Source organism: Procambarus clarkii, chromosome 33 (genome assembly GCF_040958095.1).
Source record: "Procambarus clarkii isolate CNS0578487 chromosome 33, FALCON_Pclarkii_2.0, whole genome shotgun sequence".
In the NCBI taxonomy this organism is placed as follows: Eukaryota; Metazoa; Arthropoda; class Malacostraca; order Decapoda; family Cambaridae; genus Procambarus; species Procambarus clarkii.
The window spans coordinates 17,285,604-17,306,655 of NC_091182.1; the positions used below are offsets into that span (position 1 = coordinate 17,285,604).

General features: G+C 43.8%; 1 protein-coding gene across 2 annotated transcripts in view; it reads left to right on the forward strand.

The window, feature by feature from the left end:
- LOC138370863 (uncharacterized) overlaps positions 1-21,052 on the forward strand; it is a 138,641-nt gene that overhangs the window by 40,714 nt on the left and 76,875 nt on the right. Inside the window, exon 3 of one of the 2 annotated variants that reach the window (XM_069335472.1) lies at positions 14,754-15,644. The exons of the other annotated variant lie outside the window; for it this stretch is intronic. Within the exon in view, the coding sequence (XP_069191573.1) occupies positions 14,754-14,891 (138 nt within the window). The 3' untranslated portion in view covers positions 14,892-15,644. Of the gene's footprint in view, positions 1-14,753; positions 15,645-21,052 lie in introns of those variants that run through there. 2 annotated transcript variants of the gene reach the window in all.

The window sequence follows — 21,052 nt, forward strand, 5'->3', positions numbered from 1 at the left end:
GCTCTCCAAACGGCCGTCATGTGTGCTCTCATTCGGCTTCTCCTGCCGAGACGCTAGAATCCGTTGCCCAGTACGTGGTTGCTGGGACACCTGTCTCTTTAAGTCTGAAGCGTAAGCCTGGCTCCTCTCCTTCCTCCTCCCCGGCGGGTAAGAAGGTTTTGCTTTCTTCCTCGGCCCCTACTTCTGCCCCTCTCGCTCCTTCCCCTCCCATTTCGGTGGTTGCGCCGCCTGTTCCTGCTATGGAGGTTTCTTTAGCCCCCGCTTCCCTCTCGGTTGCTGCCCTTGCTGAGGTTTGCTTCCCCTCTTTCTACCCCCCCTCTTCCTGCTGCTGTCCTTGACTGCTCCTCTCCGTTGTCTCCTCCTCTTCCTCCTCCTCCTCCGGACCCCGCCCCCCACCTCTGATCTGTTCTCCCGTTTCCTTCCCCTCCGTCTTTGCTCAGTTTACCCATGCCCCCTAACCCTGACTTTGCTCACCCTGATCCCGACCCTGATATTCTTTAACGTGCTCTGTCGCTCTTTCGCCTGTGTTTCTTCCTTGTTCTCTGTTTTTGTCCTTTCTCTTCTCGTCGTTGTCCATTCTTCAATGGAACGTTCGAGGTTATTACGCCAATTTCATCGAACTCCAACTTCTGATTTCGCGGTTTTCGCCCCTTTGTGTCTGTCTCTAGGAGCCGATGTTTGGTGCTCGTCCTGGTCGTTTTCGTGGCTATTCCTTTCTCCCCCCCCCCCCAGGGGGGAGGGGGGGAGAAGCTGGGGCTTCCAATTCTTCTGCTCTCTTGATTCGTGCTGATATTCCCTTTGTTCCTTTACTTTTTTCTTCGCCTCTCCATTGTTCTGCTGCTCGTATCTTTGTGGGGAAATGGTACACAGTTTGTTCCATTTATCTCCCCCCGAGTGTCCCGCTTTCTCTTCCTGATTTGAAACACCCCCTTGACTCCTTGCCGGAGCCTGTGCTCCTGCTGGGTGACTTCAATTGTCGTCATTCTCTTTGGGGTGACGTTCTGACGAATACCCGGGGTCGCCTTCTTGAGCCGTTTCTCCTCTCTTATTCCTGTCTCTTCTGAATTCTGGTGAGCCCACTCATTTGGACTCTCGGACTCGCACCCTTTCTTGTCTTGATCTTTCACTCTGCTCTTCTTCTCTTTACTTAGATTTCACGTGGCAGGTTCTTGATGACCTCCATGGAAGTGATCATTTCCCCATCCTTGTTTCCTTTTCCTCTTTTCGCCCTTCCCTCTTTCCCTAGGTGGCAGTTTGCTAAGGCGGACTGGACCCTATTTACCCTCAGTGCTACTCTCTCTGACCTCTCCCTTCTGCCTCTCTCTCGCGCTCTCCTCCTTTTTCATGAAACTGTCTTCAACGCTGCCTTCCGCTCTATCCCTCGCTCTTCCTCTCGGGGTCCACGGAAGTGCGTTCCCTGGTGGAATGCGGACTGTGCTCGGGCTGTCCGCTGTAAGCGTGCAGCCTGGAAGAGGCACCGCCGTAGACAGACGACCGATTCTTTTCTTTTCTTTCCGAAAGCGAGTTCGGTGGCCCGTAGGGCCATCTGTACGGCTAAACGTGAATGTTGGGCATCTTATGTCTCGACAATTACGTCCGAAACTCCTCTGGCCCAGATCGAAGCGTATCCGCAAGATAGCGGGTAAGTTCGTTCCCGATGTTTCACCGGTCCTTCACCTCCATGATACTCTTGTGGCGGACTCGTTGCAGGTCGCTACCGTACTGGGTTCCCACTTTTCTTCTGTTAGCTCTGGTCTTCATCTTCCCCAATCTTTTCTTCTTCGTAAACCTGTCCTTGAGTGTCGTCTCAGCTCTCTATGTCGATGATCTTGCCCTTTGCTGTCAGGGTGATGATTCGCCTCTCCTTCAGCGCCGGCTTCAACTTGCAATTGATTTCTGCACTCCTTTAGATTTCTGCACTCATCTTCAGCTTCCCTATAATGATCCCTTCTCTCTTTCTATAATGATCCCTTCTCTCTTTCTGAACTTCGTTCTGACCTGGCCCTCTGCGGTTCTACGGCGGCGGGCTCCGATGGTATTTATTATGAGATGCTTCGCCATCTCCCTCCGTGCACGTCTCAGTATTTACTGAGTCTGTATAATCTGATCTGGGAGGAGTCGTCAGTCCCTGAGGACTGGCTCGATGCCGTTGTCCTCCCTGTTCGCAAACCGGGGTCTCTGGGTACTTCCCCTAAGGACTTTCGCCCTATTGCTCTCACAAGTTGTCTGCAAACTCTTTGAACGTATGGTTAACGTTCGTCTGATGTGGTTCCTGGAACACCATCATCTCCTCTCCCCTTCTTAATTTGGTTACCGCAAGTGTCGCAGCACGACAGATGTTCTGGTGAACTTGGAGGTCTATATTCGTACTGCTTTTGCTGCGAAGACCTCCGTTGTTGCCGTCCTTTTTGACCTGGAAAAGGCTTACGACACCACTTGGCGATATCATATTCTATCTCAACTTCATTCTTTTGGCCTTCGTGGTCATCTCCCTCTCTTTCTCCACAGCTTCCTCTCCCGTCGTTCCTTTCGGGTGCGCCTTGGTACCCCGCTCTGCCTCTTTTCAGCAATACGAAGGTGTGCCCCATGGTAGTGTTCTGAGCACTACTCTTTTTCTGGTTGCCCTCAATGGTCTTCTTTCCTCTCTTCCTTCTGGTGTCGTCTCAGCTCTCTATGTCGATGATCTTGCCCTTTGCTGTCAGGGTGATGATTCGCCTCTCCTTCAGCGCCGGCTTCAACTTGCAATTGATGCCGTGTCGTCTTGGGCCACCGATCATGGCTTCAAGTTCTCTACTTCTAAGACTTGTGCCATGACTTTTACGCGGAAATGGGTTGTTCTTCGTCCCTCTGTCACTTTATGGTCATCCCCTTGAATACAAGGATTCCGCGAAGCTTTTGGGGTTATTCCTTGACACTCATTTGTCTTGGTCTCCCCATATCTCTTACCTCCGTGTTGAGTGCTCTAAGGCTCTTACCCTCCTTCGGGTCTTGTCCCATACTTCTTGGGGGGCAGATAGGCGCACTCTCCTTGCTTTACATTCCTCTCTCGTCCTGTCTAAGCTCGATTATGGTTGCCCTGCTTACTCGTCTGCTTCTCCTTCTACTCTTCGCCGTCTTGATGCTTTGCACCATACTGGGTTGCGCCTCAGTTCTGGTGCCTTTCGTTCGACTCCCGTCCTTAGCTTTTATGTTGACACTGGCTTCCTGTCTCTCCAGGACCGCCGTGATCGCTACTGTCTTCGCTATCTTGCGCGGTCCTTACAACATCCTTCCTCTCGCCTCTGTCGTGCTTTATCTTTTACCCCTCCTGCGGTTCCTGTTCCTCTTCACCACCTCCCTCTTTCTGTCCGGTTATCTCGCCTCCAGGATTGTCTTTCCGTTCGTATTTCTAATGTTTCTCCTCGTGTTGTTCCTTCTTTGCCCCCCGTGGAGAGTCCCTCTTCCGCGGTTTTGTACTTCCTTGACCCGTATCACTAAAGCTTTTACCCCTCCTACGGTTCTAAAATGCCTTTTCCTTGAACACTTTTCTTCTCACTCCCGCTCCGTTTCTGTCTTCACCGATGGGTCAGTCGGCGGACGGTGTTGGCTACTCTGTTGTTTTTCCTGATCACACTTGTGTCGCTTACCTCCGGAGACTAGCATCTTTACAGCAGAACTTTATGCTATTCTCTATGCTCTTCGTCTCCTGCTTTCTCGTTGTCAGTCTTCCTTTGTAGTTGTTGTTGACTCTCGTAGTGCCCTCATGGCTCTCGGGTCCTTTAATCCGGTTCATCCAGTAGTTGTCAAGATCCAGCATTGGTTGTTTCTTGTTCACAGTAAATTTAAGTCGGTTGAGTTTTGTTGGGTTCCCAGCCATATTGGTGTGTCTTTAAATGAGCGTGCGGATGCCGCCGCCAAGGAAGCTGTCCGCTTCTTGTCCCATCTCTCGTAACGGCATTCCGTATTCCGACTTTTACCCGGTTATCCGTTCCTCAGTCCTTACCCATTGGCAGGCTTCTTGGTTGTCTGTTACTGGTAACAAGCTCCGTACTCCTAAATGTTGTGTTTCCTCGTGGCCGCCGTCCTTCCACCGTAACCGGCGGTGGGAAACAGCTCTGGCGAGGTTGCGTATTGGCCATACTCGCTTAACCCATGGTCACTTGATGGAGCGCCGCCCTGCTCCTCATTGTCCTAGTTGCATTGTCCCTCTTACGGTCGTGCATGTCCTTCTTGAATGTCCTGACTTCCAGGACGAGCGTGTGTCTTGCTTTCCGACCTGCCCCTCGCGGTCACCTGTCCCTCATTAGAATTCTTGGTGACTCGGATACTTGTGATATCGTTCGCCTTATGCATTTTTGTTCTCGTATTGGTATCCTTGGTGATATTTAGCGCCCTCTAATTATTTTGCGCATTTGATGGTGCTACATAGCCTTCCCGGTTTGGTGCCTTCTTTTGATAATTACTTACTTGTTAGCTGCTCTGGTTTTGAGCAATAATTTGTGCTTAGTGCGTTTCAGTTTACGCTTTAATTCTACCCTTTCGGCAGATGACATTTCTCTTCTAAGGTGGTTTTGTAGTTCTTCTGCCTTGTCCTTTGTGTCCTTGACTGCATCAGTCAACCCCTCTAGCTCAAAAGCAATAATTGCCAGTTTGTCTGGTGGTGATCCTAGTGACGATAGTAGTCAGTGCCTCCATTACTTGTGGTCTCCATTTTGATGAACCTGTTAGCGAGCGTCCTGACAGTTACAGCTCAAGACGAAACTCATCAGAAACAGCCGTGACATTTCTGCCTGGTTGCGTGTGTCGGTTCTAAACTAAAGGCCAATAGTTAACCAGAAGCTCGCAGTAGTGTTGATGCTGTTGAGGGGGGAACCTAATCCAGAGTAGGACTGTGGGGGTAATCTAGTCTCTAATTTGCTTGACGGCTACGACAGGAAGTAGTTGGGGGGAAGCCACGGTTAGCGAGTATAATGTTGCACTGGGTGAAGAGATGTGTACCCCAACAACCAAGAACCAAAGACATAATAACCCAGTGTGGTGATCATGGGGGATGCATGCACCTCACCTCTTCCACCCTCGGGAGACAGTGTTTCTGGCAGTCATCAGGGGACTAGCTAGGGTCCCTGTTGTCCTTGTGTGAAATAATGACAATTCTTAACGGGGTCATTAACAAGGGTACGAGAGCTGTGTGAGGACCCTCATCAGTATTCTCGCCTAGTTGTGCTTGCGGGGGTTGAGCTCTGGTTATTTAGTCCCCTCTCAACTGACAATCATCTAGTGTACAGTTTCCCGAGCTTACTGGGCTGTATCATATCTACATTTGTAACTGTGTATGGAGTCACCCTCCACCACATCACTGCCTAATGCAATCCATTTGTTAACTACTGACATTGAAAAAGTTCCTTCTGACGTCCTTGTGGCTCATTTGGGTACTCGGCTTCCACCTGTCCCCTTGTTCACATACCACCAGTGTTAAAAATTTATCTTTATTCCCTGTCGATTCTTAGAATTTTGTAGGTAGTGATCATGTCTCCCCGAGCTCACCTGCCGTGTATGTGAATGTATATAATTGTTAGTATATTTTGAGAGCAGGTTTTCTCTAATACATGCGTAATTAAATACAATAGTATTGGCTTAGTAATTTTCTTATGATTTTTTTCTATTGTGTAAATATGTATCTGAAGAGCAGAGCCGTCTTACCGTCTGGGCCCGATGGGCACTTGCCTGAGGGCCCCACGAGCATAGGACATGTTCATTATGGAAGCAGGATGTTTAAATATTAAGGTAATGTTGCAAGCACACTTGTATAACACTACATCCTGGTGTTGGATTAAGTATTTAAGAAATATATTTCCAAGTGAATAACCCTTTCATCAGAAATTAAACGTAATGTTCTGAATGGAGCACAGGAGAGGGAGAGAGCTGATGAGAAGAAAATAGGAAAACTTCCAAAATAAGCATCATGGCTCTCAACACAGGTGCAACGACAGCCTCTCATACCATTCCTTCAGATACAGCATCCACATCTACATCCATTCCTGTTTATCAATCATCCAGTTTCAACAGCCATACCATCATTGCCTGTTGCTGCTGCTGGTGACATTTTACAAGAGGAAATACCCATATCTGTAACAGTAAAGGAGTTGGCAATCCAAGAGACAGATCCGGGACTATGGAACGTAATACTAGCAATAGATTACTGGATTCGTAGTGGGCCCTTATGTCAGAATTATGATAGCAACCTTTCTAACTCGCACAGTGTGTAAAACAGCTAGAGAAGTGAATATGAATGCAAGGTTACACACGGAAATCACAACGTGATGCATCAAATGAACAAGCCTACAAGGGCTGTGACGAGGATTCGAACCTGCGTCCAAAAGCATCCCAGACGCTGCCTTAATAGAATGAGCCAAGTCATGGTCAAGAGTTGAAACCGAAGTTCTACTGAACTTACTTCGCCCTTACTTTATTACTCTTGGACGCAGGTTCGAATCCTCGTCACGGCCCTTGTGGGCCGTGACGAGTACTTTGTTGGAGTACTGTTTGTACTCTGTTGCTTACTATTAGTGGTTAAAGAAGGTTTAGATGTCGCTTTTCCATCTTTTCCATTTCGCTTAGATGTCGCTTATCTCGTTATCTTTCTATGATGGATCTCAAACCTTCCGTTATCACCTTTACAGTTAGAGAAGATTTGTTATGTAAGACAAACAACTTATCCAGTACGTCACTGGGTAATTTGCGTCTCATGTGGACTTGGATTATCCAGTCCGATTCATCCAGATTCACCTTGTTAAGCGCCTTGAGCAAGGACTCAAGCTCCAGTCTAAAGGCTTGGGGTGAGTCAGCTGATCCATCTGGAGGGAGAATATCAAGGATTTTTGGGGTTAGAAGTCTGATAGCCCTGTCTGGCTTAGCATAATTTTCCTTAAGGAGCTGTACTGTGCTATCATAACCATCATCAATGAAGGTCAAATTACAGACCACCTTTATCACTTCATCCTTTAAGACATCCTGCAAATATGTACATTTTGTGGTCCACTGAATCGACAAATTTGTTCCAGAAGTTACCACAACTCTCGTCCTCTGTACCAGAGAAAGTTGGGAGACTGATGGTAATTTGACTTCAGGTTGTGTCGGATTTTGGGAAGCACTGGCTGCAATGTTTGTAGTGGCCTTGTGTATGGTTATTAACTTGACAAAGTGTTGTAACTTTGTTTTGCATCTTCATAATCTGTATTTTCTTGTACTACAGCTTCCATTGCATCATCTTCGATGTTAATAACAGCAAGAACATACTTATATTTCAGGATTTGTTCTTTTACATAAATTTGCTCTCTGTAACCTTATGATGGCTCTCCAGTTCTACATAATCAACTGGAGTGTGTTTACATAAATCATCGCATTTACTGATCTGTTATGTGACCCTTCATACCTGCGAGGGTCGCTTTTACATTTTTGGTAGTAGACATGATGACTGTATTTGCTAGCCGTGTTGCAGATGTACTAATGCTTAGCCTTGTTGGACTTTGATTTATACTGTTACTAGCACTTGAGCTAGTAGAGCTACTAGATTCCGAACTAGAGCTATTTTATCATTTAAAATACACATTATATAATCATACACACTATAATTTGAGTGGTAACCTTGTATCTATGCTGGTTTTATCTCAAGTTAGCTCCTTAATTATCACTTGGTGCAGAGCACAGATTAACACTCAAAGGTGAAATGATTATAGTTAATATTACCATAACTTTAGTAATAATTTATGTAGACAACACAACTCGGGTTGTCATAAGAAACTGCATAAAAATATGGGCTTGCGTGGTTGTAATATAGGTTCAACTCTAGACAAATGTAAATTCTTACCCTTACACCAGGTTAGCACAATAAATTAGACTAGGTTGATGTACAACACCAGCCTAAAATGTTCTTCCCCCTGTGTAAGAATTATTGTAAATTGTGCTATGCAGTAATTGTTATGGTGCAATTATTATGTAAATGCTTACAATTATAAAAATCATATACATTTATGGGTAAATTAGCCTCTTATCAACCTCTTGTAATGAAAAAGCACAATTGTTCTTTTCGTTCAGGCCTCGGAACAATAATAGTGCTTAGTTGTAAGTTCTGTTCACTGTTAGCAGAGATTGAAAAAGTTAGGCTTCAAAAATAAGTAAGTGTCTTCCTGCTATAATTTAGTGTTAATGTAAATAGTGTAAATATTGCACAAATTTTTATGTTTTATCCTGTTCGTTGAGGACCATAACTTGAGGGAAAATCCTAGCAGGTTTTATTGTCTTTTTTTTAATTTTAAATATTTACTTTATTTAATTTTTTTCAATTGACTTTAATATTATATTATTTTTCTTCTGAGTTAGTTCTTAGTTGGTTAGTTAGTGGGCTGTGTACATTCTGATTCAGCTGCTAGAACTTATCACACTCAGTTGTGAGGGGGGGGGCAATTTGTAGCTTAAACCTCTTTGAAGTGGATTCTTCATAAACCGCAAATTGTTTACCTAGTCTTTAATATGAAAATGATAAATCATACCACATATGGTGGTCTAATCTACTGTTATACTAGTAGTTAATTTAATCATGTAAACTACTCTATCTACAGTATTAAACACAAAAGGGCCTTATCTGATACTGTAGTTGTGGCCTGCTAAGGCTGTGTAATTGTAGCATCAACAGTTCGAATCCTCGTCACGGCCCTTGTGGATTTGTTCATTGTAGCATCAGATTAGGGTGTGGCCCTGTGCCTTAGAGTACCACGTAATGGCAGCTATCTGGAGGCCTGCAAGGTTGGTGTACAACTGGGTTAAACATTGTTGGGAGCCAACTGTCTGCTTCAGTCTCTAACTTCACAATTACCTGTTGGGGATTTTTAAATGTTTAGCATTAGTAAAAGCACATTAACATATTAAGGTACAGGTATGACTTGTAATAAGAGGGATGTATAATGTAGAGTACGTACGTGTTAGGGATTTTTATCCCACAGTATAACCGCCTAACCTATTTGTTATAAATGACCAAAATATACACAAAATTCTTGGTAAGATGGATACTGGTGTTCCTGTGGTTGTAGAGGTGCTGTTGTGGTTTTGCTCGCTTGTTGACACGTAATGTGGGAGTCTATCGAGTTATACCAGCTTGTATGGAAGGAGCCACCTCTACAGCGTGTTTTGTTATGATTCTACGGCGTACGTGACGACGCCTCTAGGGTAGCCGTCCTAAAATATTTGGTTGTTCTATTTATGATTAAGGAATAGTTAAGCTGTAACTATTATATTAAGCTGTTCAATTATATTCAGTCCTAGTGAACACTTTTATATTAAGTTTAAATACTAGACTGAGGTTTAAAAGGAGATGAGATATATAAATATACGTCTTGTATGATGTCACAGAATAACCCACTTTTTTTTCTTTATGGGGGTAACTTATGTTTGTGTGTGTGTGTGTGGGGGATTTCCGACTTACAGCAGTGATGAAGCTTCCATGTAGGCACCTGATCGTCAGTCTCCCTTCCCCTGTGATGCCGAACTACACCCCAGACTCCTGTCTGTCAGAGACCCAGAACACAACTCCCCTTCCCTCGATTAATTGATGAATAACCACTGAACTGTGCCAACTGAGAGAACTCTTTTTGATTTTTTCGTACCCATTCAAAATACGTGAGCGGTAGGTTGTGTACGAAATGGACTCGAGGCCTCCAGTGAGAGGCAGCCATCTTGGAAAAAATTCACAGAATGCCCTAGAGCTGCTGGCTGGGTTAGTACTAAGTGAGCAACCATGGCTGCCGCAAGTGCCTCTGGCTCCCAAACACTTGTCCGATGCATTGTTGGAAGATCGCACTCTGTCGGTGAAATTCAGTCCTTAGTATTTGAATAACATAAGGGTCTATTGTACCTAGCTTCACCATGATATTGGTGAAGCTAGGTGCAATAAAGACGTAACACAAAGGTCAGATGCAAGTGATACAGCACCTATGAGGACGATACAGCGAGCATATCCAGTTGAAGCTGTAACATACGATTATGTTACGTTATTGGGTAGATTAGATAGTGTTTAGCGAGTTTCATATTTATTTAGTAGTCCTGGATACAGCAGTGTCGTAGACGTTGAGACGGAGCTTGGAGCAGAGCAGAGAGCTGAGTGAGGCAGGAGTCGCAGAGCTCTGTGGGAGAGCGTTGTAGCTGGATGCGGTCCTGGTCTGCTGCCTGTTCTGTGTCGAAGCTGTAGCGTCTTGGAAACGATTAGAACTGCCTACGCAGAGTGCTACATTCTTGACTGGAAATTGTACTGCTTTGCTATACTCAAATCGCTTGTTTATATACGGTGACTACACCTCACAGTAAGATAGAAGGATGGAAAAATCGTTACCTGTAAATAGGGATAGGATTACAGCTTGTGTAGTTCGTGCTAATTAGTTATGCCATTAAGATGATGATAACGGAGCGAGTACAAGTTTACTCGCTACATAGCTCTGGTTCCACCCTTGCCCACCTATGCCATCTCCAGTTTATATAGATTTTTTTTTGTATTTATATTTTTACATGCAAGCATGCGATTTAAATTACAATAAAACATAAAATTAGGAACATAACAGAACAAAACAAGAAACCGCCGGCCAGAAGGACCGACAACAAATACCAAAACTGGAAAGGGTACAGGAAATGCCGAATAAATATACAAAAGGTTATAAATAGAGAACAAAACAGAAAGCAATCACAAACAAGCATGCAATGAAAGCAAAACAAGAACATAACAAGTTAAAACATTTTAGCAGCATGAAACAAAACAGAAGCGCCGGCCTGAAGGACCGACAACAAAGCACAACAGTATGAACAAAATGAAATATAATAAAAAATACAATAAAATAGCACACCACACAACCAGCCAATAACAAACAAAAAATATAAAAAAAAGATACATATAAAAGACAAACACAACACACAAGCATAAAATAAAACATAGGGCACGGTAATAACAAAATAAATACATGAAGACTAAAACACACACCAAGCCACCCGCCTCGCCACAAAGGGAGAGTCACGGGCACAAACTACCAGAAGGCAAACAAACGGCCAGAAGGGCACACAGCACAAAAGTAAGCACAAAAGGAGAAAATCATCAGACATACTTGCCCGGAAACACGTCCCGAGGGAATCGTACATGGAACGCCTCCCATCGCAACCACTGCCAAGGGCCCTGACCTTCCACCGGGGACGCCATATCATCCGGGACATTGGCCACAAACACCCTCAAACAGGGCACCCAAATGGTATCACTCCTGATCCGAGTGACCGGCACATGCTCCCACACCAATGGAACTGCCCCACCCTGAAAGTCCAGCGCCTCCTCGCAGATCGGTAACAGAGCAATCCGCGCCCAGTGACCCAACGGCATCACAGACTCCGGTAACACAGTCCCCAAGTCCCCAACGGACATCCTCAGAGGAGGGAGCCGGACAGAAGGCACCATCACAGGGGCACCAGCGCCCACGGGCACACCACCGGACGACTGCCGGGATACCGAACTGCGCACATCCTTCCGCAAGGTCACCACCAGGCCACACCCAACCCCTTCATCCCCATCATCCCTGGCAGCGGAGGCCACCACGCCCCACCGCGGAGAGGCCCCCTGTGGAGAAGAAACATCAGGCACACCCGAGACACAGGCACCAACGTCAGTAGGCACATGGACTTCCGCCACCACTAACTGCGGAGCCAGCGACGCATCCGGAACCACTCCATCCACACCCGAAGACCCACAGTCACTAAATTCCCCAACATCAGCCCAGGCAGACGACGAACGCCAGGAACGTTTGGGCACCGGCCTGAGATCGTCAGAGCCGGAAGGTGACTCAGAAACACGGGCCCCACTAGCCGGACAAACTGACGCCCGCCGCAGAACAGCAGCAGCCTCGACCATAGGGGGATCTGGACCACACACATCAGGGGCCCCCACAGCCACCCCAGCACCTAGCACAGCCGGGACCCGAGGCGAGGATGCAGGGCCAGGCGCAGCAGCTGAAGTCGGGTGTGCACACGGCGATGCCTCACAGGGAGCAACAGGAAGGTCCACGGGAGCAACAGCGACAGGAGCAGGAGTAGCATCCGACGGCACCGCAACATCCGGAGGAGGGTCGATGACAACCGGGGGAACGTCGGGCGACGCAGAGGGAGCCTCGGCAACGAACGGGACGCTCACCTCCTCACCCCCGGAGTCCTCGTCCAGAGGGAGCAGCGGGAAATCCTCTTCCCGGAACAAGTTGACTTGAGCAACCGGGGCCGCATCGCACCTGGCAGCCTGATGCCCCAACAGGCGACACTGGAAACAGGTACGAGGCTGCCGGGCATAGTATACCCGGACGTAGTACCCCAGAAGCCGGACCGAAGATGGAATATCCGACCGCAGGCGCATCCCCAAGGTGCGAACGTTCGTCCGCCTACCTGCATACCTCCCAGAGGAGAGCGTGTTGACCCTCACACTGATGACCGCTCCAAACCGCTGAAAGTAACGCCGGAGAACGTCCTCGGGAAACTCCAGGGGCGCCCCATGCACACTGACATACGTCAGTGCACCACTACGGTCCGAGATGGATACAGAGCCGGCACCACCCGGCAGCGACAACGAACGTCCCTCATAACGACGGAGAAAATCACGGTACGCCTCCTCCGTCACGAACTTGATGACAACCCGGTGGGCAGTTACAAGCTCAACACCGTAAACGGCCATCACAGGGACACGGGGCATGTCGCACATGACCATTTCAATAGCCGCATATCCAGCACGACCAGTGAACTCCAGGCCCACGGAGTTCACGCGCTTAACAGGAGGAAGGGGACCATCCATGGCAAGCTCGCCACGTCAACACGCAGCCAGCAACAACAGCAGGGGGGGGGGGCAGAGACGCCCATACCCCCTGGTGACGAAGACAGCGAACATCCCAAACTACCAGCGGCCAGACGACACGTCTGTACCCCACGGCAGCGCCAGGTGGACTCTCAGTTTATATAGATGATACATAGATGAATCGTTTTCTGCGTTCAGTGATGATGCATCTGATATAAGTAGCACAGATGAACAGTGTTAGCGGCTTCCATGGTGGTGTTTTCCATAGATATTTTCGAGAATAGCTGAATCCCTTTCAGAATTCCTTAATCTCTTCTAGATTGACACTCTTAGAGGTTGGCTGAATCTCTTCCTGTGTGGCACCTTACAAAGCGATCTTTTCAAAACTACCTTACAAATTGATCTTTTCCTATAATCTTTTAAATACTACCTTATGATTTACAAGCTTGGCTACATACCACCTACAAGTACTAAAACCAAGGGTCTACATGAGCACATTATTTGCAAGCACACAGAACGAAGAAACAGGAAGCGAAAATCTATCTGTACCTGGTGCAACGAGAGCAAAATCCCGCTATGTACCATGGACTACTTCCTTGATTATTACTCACTTCCGAAGTACTGTGTGTGTAATACAGTGTGATAATGTGTAAATAGTGCGTGAAACTGTACATATTGTAATTTTAGTGAATTTTTAACAAGTAATATTGCGACAATAAACATTTATTGTGGACACGTTACTGATATATGAATCACAGTTCCATGGAACAATATGAACATTCTACTGTAAACACATTGTAAAGGACACAAATATGCATTGTATATGATAAAAAAAGCATTGGAAATACATGGCACATATAATTGGAAACATTTGTGGCAACTTGCGGTACTTGAATGGCCAAGGCGACTGTGTCTGGGAGCTTTACTCTTGGGCGACCAGCCCGTGATGGTCACAGCACACCTTGTCCACATCCCCACAGCCAAAGTGAAATATATTTATTTTTAGATAGACATGTTCAGGGAAGGGAATATATAATTTTACAAAGGAAAAAGAATTTTTTGGGAACACTTGATTTCATCTGCACAGGGGGAATGCCACTATAAACTCGACTCATCACAGTGGTTAAGCCACCCAAGAGGTGGCACAGGCATGAATAGCCCGTAACCCCTTCCCTCCTTTGTAACAAGCTTTTCTAAACGTTCATCCCCAATTTTTCCTTGATTGGACGGATTTGAATCTGGTAACAAGGGATAGCCTTCCAACTTTTGAACTACTCGAGGCGAGGTTTCGTAAGTCAAATACTATCCCAAGTCTCTACTAAAGTCACCTCAACTGTCACATCTCTTTTCCCAGAGTTAAGACAAAACCATGTGTACGTTAAACATGATTGTCTTATCCCAGACTGGTCCTCCAGACAAAAATTTATTTCCTTTAAAAAAAATCTAACCTAAGTACAATTATAATCATCTAGGCTTTAAGTATAAAATCCTGCTTTTAATAATATTAGTCCCAACTGTCCATTCAGCAGTGGCAGTCTGGCAAACAGTCCTCAGGATTCAACAACCTTCAAGGTTTACATCATCTTCTAGTTTACTTTGCAATCTTGATATTGTCTTGACCGAAGTGCTGGGACGTTGACACCAACGAGGTCTTCCTATAGAAGTGAGCAATTATAGGCGTTGAGGCGGTGTTGGCGTGGTGAGAGATGAGTAGTTCCTGACTACAGCTCTAAGTTTCCATCCGCTGATGTCTTCATCACAGCATACTAGGCCTTAACAACTTTCTTCGTTTTCTAATCAAACACTTAACTTTAACCCTAAAGACGTGCAATGTGTCCCTTTATTGGCGGGTTAAGCACCCTCTACAGGGATCGTGCCGTTCCTCTGTGATCACTTACTCATCTTGTTCCTTCAGCAGACGTGGCTTCCTCGAGAACCAGAGAAGAACTTTGCATATTCTGGCCGCTGGCTTACACTCCTCGTCGACTATACATCTTCCACTTCCGGTCCTACATCGGCCTTTGTTGATACAGCTAGGTTGGGCATGCTCCGATGACATCAGTAAGGCGACGGCCCATCATAATTACTCGTTGACGTCTAGAACCAGCTCTCCTAATGAGAGCATACTTCGAACAACCTTGTATGGGTGAGGCATCAACCAGGTGACTTATGACATCACCTCTGAGAGGGAGGGGTGGGGGGTTTCTAGCTTCATTCCTCCCCCCTGGCATCTGGCACCCCCTGCCAGAAGGAACAGCATAAACACCGTTCCATTGATCTCAGTTATTCAACGTGTGGTTGGCTCTATGGGACGAGGAGGCTGGGTACAGTTAGGCATGGAGTTGAAAGACACAACTACAGGACTGGTGGAAGCATGGATCTCACACAGGGGTTGGAAATGCACAGCTCCCAATTTCAGGGAGGTTACATACTCCTCCCAAAGTACAAACACACGAGCATCTTTATTCATTGCCTTCTAAAAAAATTAAACTAGTTCTAAAATAATAGGCTAAACCATACAGTAAGTTTATAAGAACTTGCCAGGTTTGCACGTGACCTTGTCATAGGGTGACAAGGTTTAACCTGACTGCAAATGAGGGTTGAAAGAGGGTCATCCTCCTCAACGGGGTCAGGAAAGGGAATTAGTGAAAGCAATTCCAAATTCCTCCCTGGTAATGTATGACTTTAGGGAGAATTTGAATGGTTTTCGATTCAAATATGCAATAAATGAAAACTGTATCGATTTTAATCAACCTTTTTTGACTAGTTGTATATGAAAAGCTTCATCTGGTCCAAGTCTCAGCATCGTAGCATAAATAGGAAGGGGAAAAAAAAGTCAATTAATCCAAAATGGTCAAAAACGATTATCAAATAAGTGTCAACTGAAATCATGTCTATCTCAGCTATCACAATAGCATATATCAAATATTATAATTAGTTTTATTAAAAAAAGTTTTTTTTTTATATATATAATTTTCTCTTGATTATCTGGTGATTTGCATGAACTTGTACACCTGACTGCATGTAAGCCTATCTGTAAGGGTGCCAATTTTGGAGGAAATTGGTTGATGTCAACCTCAAGTCACCGATGGCAACACCTTAGACTTTATTTTTTCTTATTTATTTTCAAGTAACATAGATGTTGAAATATCTTAAATTTTTTATTCAGTTTACAGGAAGCTTACACCTTATATGTAAAGTTTCTCTGAAATCCTAAGAAAACATTTTTTCCTAAGTTCATTTATATATTTTATAAATAGCAATAAACATGATATATTTGCATAATTTTTGGGGGGAACTTTGACTATTTGTATTAGGAAAACTAAAGATTTTTGGAAAATCCCCAACTTGAGATCTTTTATTATATACTAATGTCAGAAAAGTCACAGAATGATTATATCTGGCAGGTGTGGTTGTAAATTTAAACTTGAAAATGTGTAAAATTCGTTGTAAAAAATAAAAATTTAAAATCTCCCTTTCTATTTGGGCTGCAATACTGAAACTTGGAACAATTGCAGCCTTTTTCATATAAAACTTGTCAAAATATTGGTTGACATTGAACAACTTTTAAAATACTATCAAATGCCCCCCTTTTGTTTAATATGAATTGTTGTTTGTCTGGTCATCGAAGATGCCCTTAATTATAAAATTTACCGGGCCTTATTTTCTAAATTCTATACTGACCCTGCCATTTGGCTGCTAATTTTTTAATAGGATTTGCGGGGGCCCCTTTCGTTCAGTCCCATTACTAAACTGCCCTCTTTTAGTACAAATGGTCGCACCTGCCTATCATAATAGTGAGCATACTGCATATGCGCTTGACTGGACGCCTCGGCGGCTACTCTCCAGGCATTTTAAATTTGAGAAATTCTGAATGATAATCCTCTCCGAAGTTAACTATTGCAAGCCTGATGCAAAGTTACATGAATGGCCAGTGAACAGTAAGAGTGGCTGAGTATTAATCGACTGATGCACCACTGTGTTCAGTGAAAACTGTACATAAGGTAACTGTTCATCCCATGAGGCTGGGTCTCTCTTTGCCAGAATAGCAAGCCTGTATTTTAGTGTATAGTTGGTTCGTTCTACCATGCCGTTCGCCTGAGGGTGGTATGGAGTGTGGTTTCTAAGATCAGACATTCTTGAAAAATCTTATTCACAAACTCTTGTCCCCGGTCACACAAAAATTTTAGGTCCAAACACGGTTATGAATCTACATAAAAATGCGTCAGCTAGTGTCTAAGGGTCCTTATGGGGAAGTGCTACCAAGGTTGTATACCTGGACAAATGGTCCACTAACACAAGAGCATACCTATTGCCTGAGTAACTACTGTGCAAACGAATTAAGTCCGCACCTACCCTATCTAGAGATTCAAATTTCAAGAAACTCTTGGAGTGGGGCCTGTACCTTTGGGGCACCTTTTCGTCTCTGACAGGTGGAACAAGACTTTACGTACTTATTCACTTGTGATAATAAGACAGGGAAGTAGAACAAAGACTTTGCTCTCATACACGTCAAGGCTTGAGGTAATTTGGAGTGGTTAAACCCCATGCACAGATACAATTAATAAGATAGGGATAGATTAGGGCATAGTATAATGAGGAGAGCAGAGTGGGGAGCATAATATCCGATTTTAGAAAATATACCGACCGTTTTTTAAACTCTTTTGGCAATGTGTTGTATGTGGGTGCTGGTGCCGAAGTTCAGTCTGTTGACTATGGATAGGCCAAGGAACTTCCCTTAATTTTTATTGGTAATGTTAACATCATCTATCTGAAGTCGAGTCTGATTTGATGATTTACTACCAAATTAAATGTAGGTCATTTCTATGTTTAGTGTAAGTTTGTTGGTTGACATCACCGAGTGAACTTTTTTTTAATTCACTGTTGACAATAATATTTAGTGTGTGGGGGTTGGGGTCAGAATAGATGAATGTAGTATCGTCAGCAAATAATATTGGTTTAAGAATGTTAGAAATATTTGGCAAATCATTAATGAATATAAGAAATAGAAGATACCAAAATGCTGCCCTGTGACACCCCTATGGCACCCCCTAGTGTCAATGAGAGAAATGGAGGATATGCTATTGACTATATATATTGGTCACCGAAATAAGAACGAAAATAGTCCAGAGCAAGGCCTCGAATACCATAGTGGTGAAGTATAAGTAAGAGGTAGCTATGATTTACATAATCAAAGGCCTTTCTCAGGTCAATAAAGATGCCAATTGGAACTCAATTTTGTTTAAGGCTGTGCAAATTATATTAAGCAGACTAATAATGGCATCATTGGTACTCTTTTGGGAACGGAAGCCAAACTGGCAGGGAACTTGAATAAGTTGTTTTACAACTTAGGAGTAAAGCTGTTTGCAAATAATTTTTTCAAATTTTTGAAAGTATAGGTAGACTTGATATTGGTCTGGTTTGATATTAGATATGAGATATTTCAGTAATGATATTGGAAGAATGCTGGTTTTCAGTTATGTCAGTCATTAAAGAAATTTGTTAGGTGTTATTAACACTTTTTCTTGTCTCTTCTTTTCTTTCTTTACAATGATCGTTCCATTCCCAGTGTAACACTGATTTATAAGACTTGGGTTTGTTTGCGAATTATATGCAGCCTGTGGAGGAGGGATCTACACTGCTTTGTAAGGCACTCATTGACAGAGGTTTGACTTTTGCTAGCTGCTGTTTGGATGAGATTGTTACGGCCCTACTGGGGTGTAACCGGGTTCTTTTCTGGTGGTATTAGAATTTGGGAATCCAGCCCCAAGCTAGTAGAGGCTTTCAAGGGATGTGTGCCGTAACGCAAGTTAAAGGGTGAGGGATACAAATGCTCTAATTTAAATATATTATTTCACCACCACCATAAATAAATAAGTCACACAGGGTTATAAATACACTCTAATGTACAGAATTGTCTTCCTCTGAAGACATAGGATGCTCCACGGTGCTCACGATGAGTAGCCCTGGTTCTCTTCTTTGGCCCATGAAGAATCCTCTGATTCTCTCGGCGAATCTACCCTGGCCACAGGCCAGCTAAATCAGTCCCACTGGGTGCACCGTCGTGGAGGCCTTCAACCACAATCCAGCCTGTAGCTGGCAGGTTCCGATCAGCTCCGCTGTGTAGGCCACTCCACGACCGATACTAGGGTTGCGAGCCCTAGGCAGGAGCCTCGTGTGATCCCGCTGATCACTCTCCTCTCTCTAGCACCACAGTGGCTAGTCTTCCACCAGCCAACCCCCAGATAAGACGATTCCTGGTACTGCCTACGTCACAGGCAGGCTAACACACTCAACAGTGTTCGTCCAGGGGAGACTCGCAGCTGCTTCAGCAAACACGTGGCGAGACTTTGGCTGCCTTGGGTAGACTGATCCATCATTCAATACAGCAGTCCCAGGTCGACTCTGTAATCAGACACGTCATTAGTACTAGGGACACTCTAGGGCGCCTCACTTACAGGCTTAGGACACAAACGTCCACCTATCCACTCCATAGATGGCGTTGCTGTCTAAGCGCCACCTCACCAGAGGTCAGCAATGGCTATGTTAGGAGCTGATTAAGACGGGAAACCAGCCCCTGTGGCCGGTATATCCTGTCCTCGCTAGATGGCGATGACCATTTGAAGGGGGTTTCGGGAGCAGACTTACAGATGGCGATGTCGTCACTGCTCCGTGCTCGGACGCTGGGCTCGGGTCCGTAACAATTATACTTAGCAGCAGGACTATAGAGATGATGAGCATTACCTTGTTCTACAGGGACTGTTTTCATCTATCCTGACAGCTGATTTGATATCAAAGTTGACTTTGTTTTTTGAATTAGTGCATTAGTGAAGTAAATGCTTCACCCACGGACTACAAATACAAATAATCACCAACAGAACCTAAACACCTAACCTAACCTATGCCTTATATATGCACAATGTTAATATATTATAATATAAATTAATATATGAGAATTCCCGTTTTGAATGAATAGCATGTAAAAGTTTATGAATGCGTCTGAGGGGTCGAATGCTGGATGTAATGGACTTGAGTCGAGGATGGGTTGCAGTATTGCGCAGTGAGCTGGGAGTCTAATAACGTCATTAGTTAATATTTCTACGTCACTGTAAACACTAGTCTTCTGCATTTTGCGTAAATGACGAATCAGATCTTCCAGGAATCCAGTGCTTAGCCATATCATTTTCACACACCCCAAAGCGTAAGTGAGCGGTCAGCACATCGTCTTCCAGGAGCTTGAACACATCAAGGATCAACAGGAAACTAGAATTCCCTGCCATTTCAAACCACCATCGCTAGCTCGTGCAAGACCCTTTGGTGCTGATCTCTCTCCCCTGTATACTGCAATAGTCATAGATATAAGGTCAATATATATATTACACTTGACACCCTAGTGATACAACAATGATATTAACAAATCACTTTACATGAAATTTAAAACTGTCGTATTTAAACGTAAGAACAAAGAGTTCAGGATTCAGCTCAAGTCGTCCACCTCGATTTGCTTTTGTTATTTGATATACACTGGATGTATACTGTGTTTATATCAAATTAACACACTGGATCCCAGCAAACAATTTTAGGTTGCCACAACATATCTGGAAAGTATTTGAAAGGATTGGAAACGTTTGTTTTATCGTATCAGATACGATATTGTGTGTGGACTTAAATAGGTTTCCAAAACTTATAACCAAGACATATGTATCTAACACTAATTTGAGATGTTGTGGCAACTTTACACTCCTAACATGTCATTCATAATCCATTCATACACCAATATGAATCTCTTGTGAAAGGTTTGAGCCTTATCTGAACCCTTTTCACATCTTTGTGTTTAAAGTCAAATTTCTTGAAATTAAATTATAAAATTTTATATTATATTATATTATTTTTCTTATATTTTATTTTATAATGTATTTTTTTTCTTATATTTTTTTAAATTATATTATTGTTTTCAATTTAAATATTAAAACCAATTTAAGGGTAAAAAAAAATCAAATAATTTATATTTCTTTTATTATTTACTAACAAATCAGCAAAAATACAAAAACATATGACCTATATAATTATATATATAATATATATATAAATAATATATATATATATAAATTTATATAATATATATTATATATATATCTATATCTATATATATATATATATATATATATATATAATATATATATATATATATATATATATATATATATATATATATAT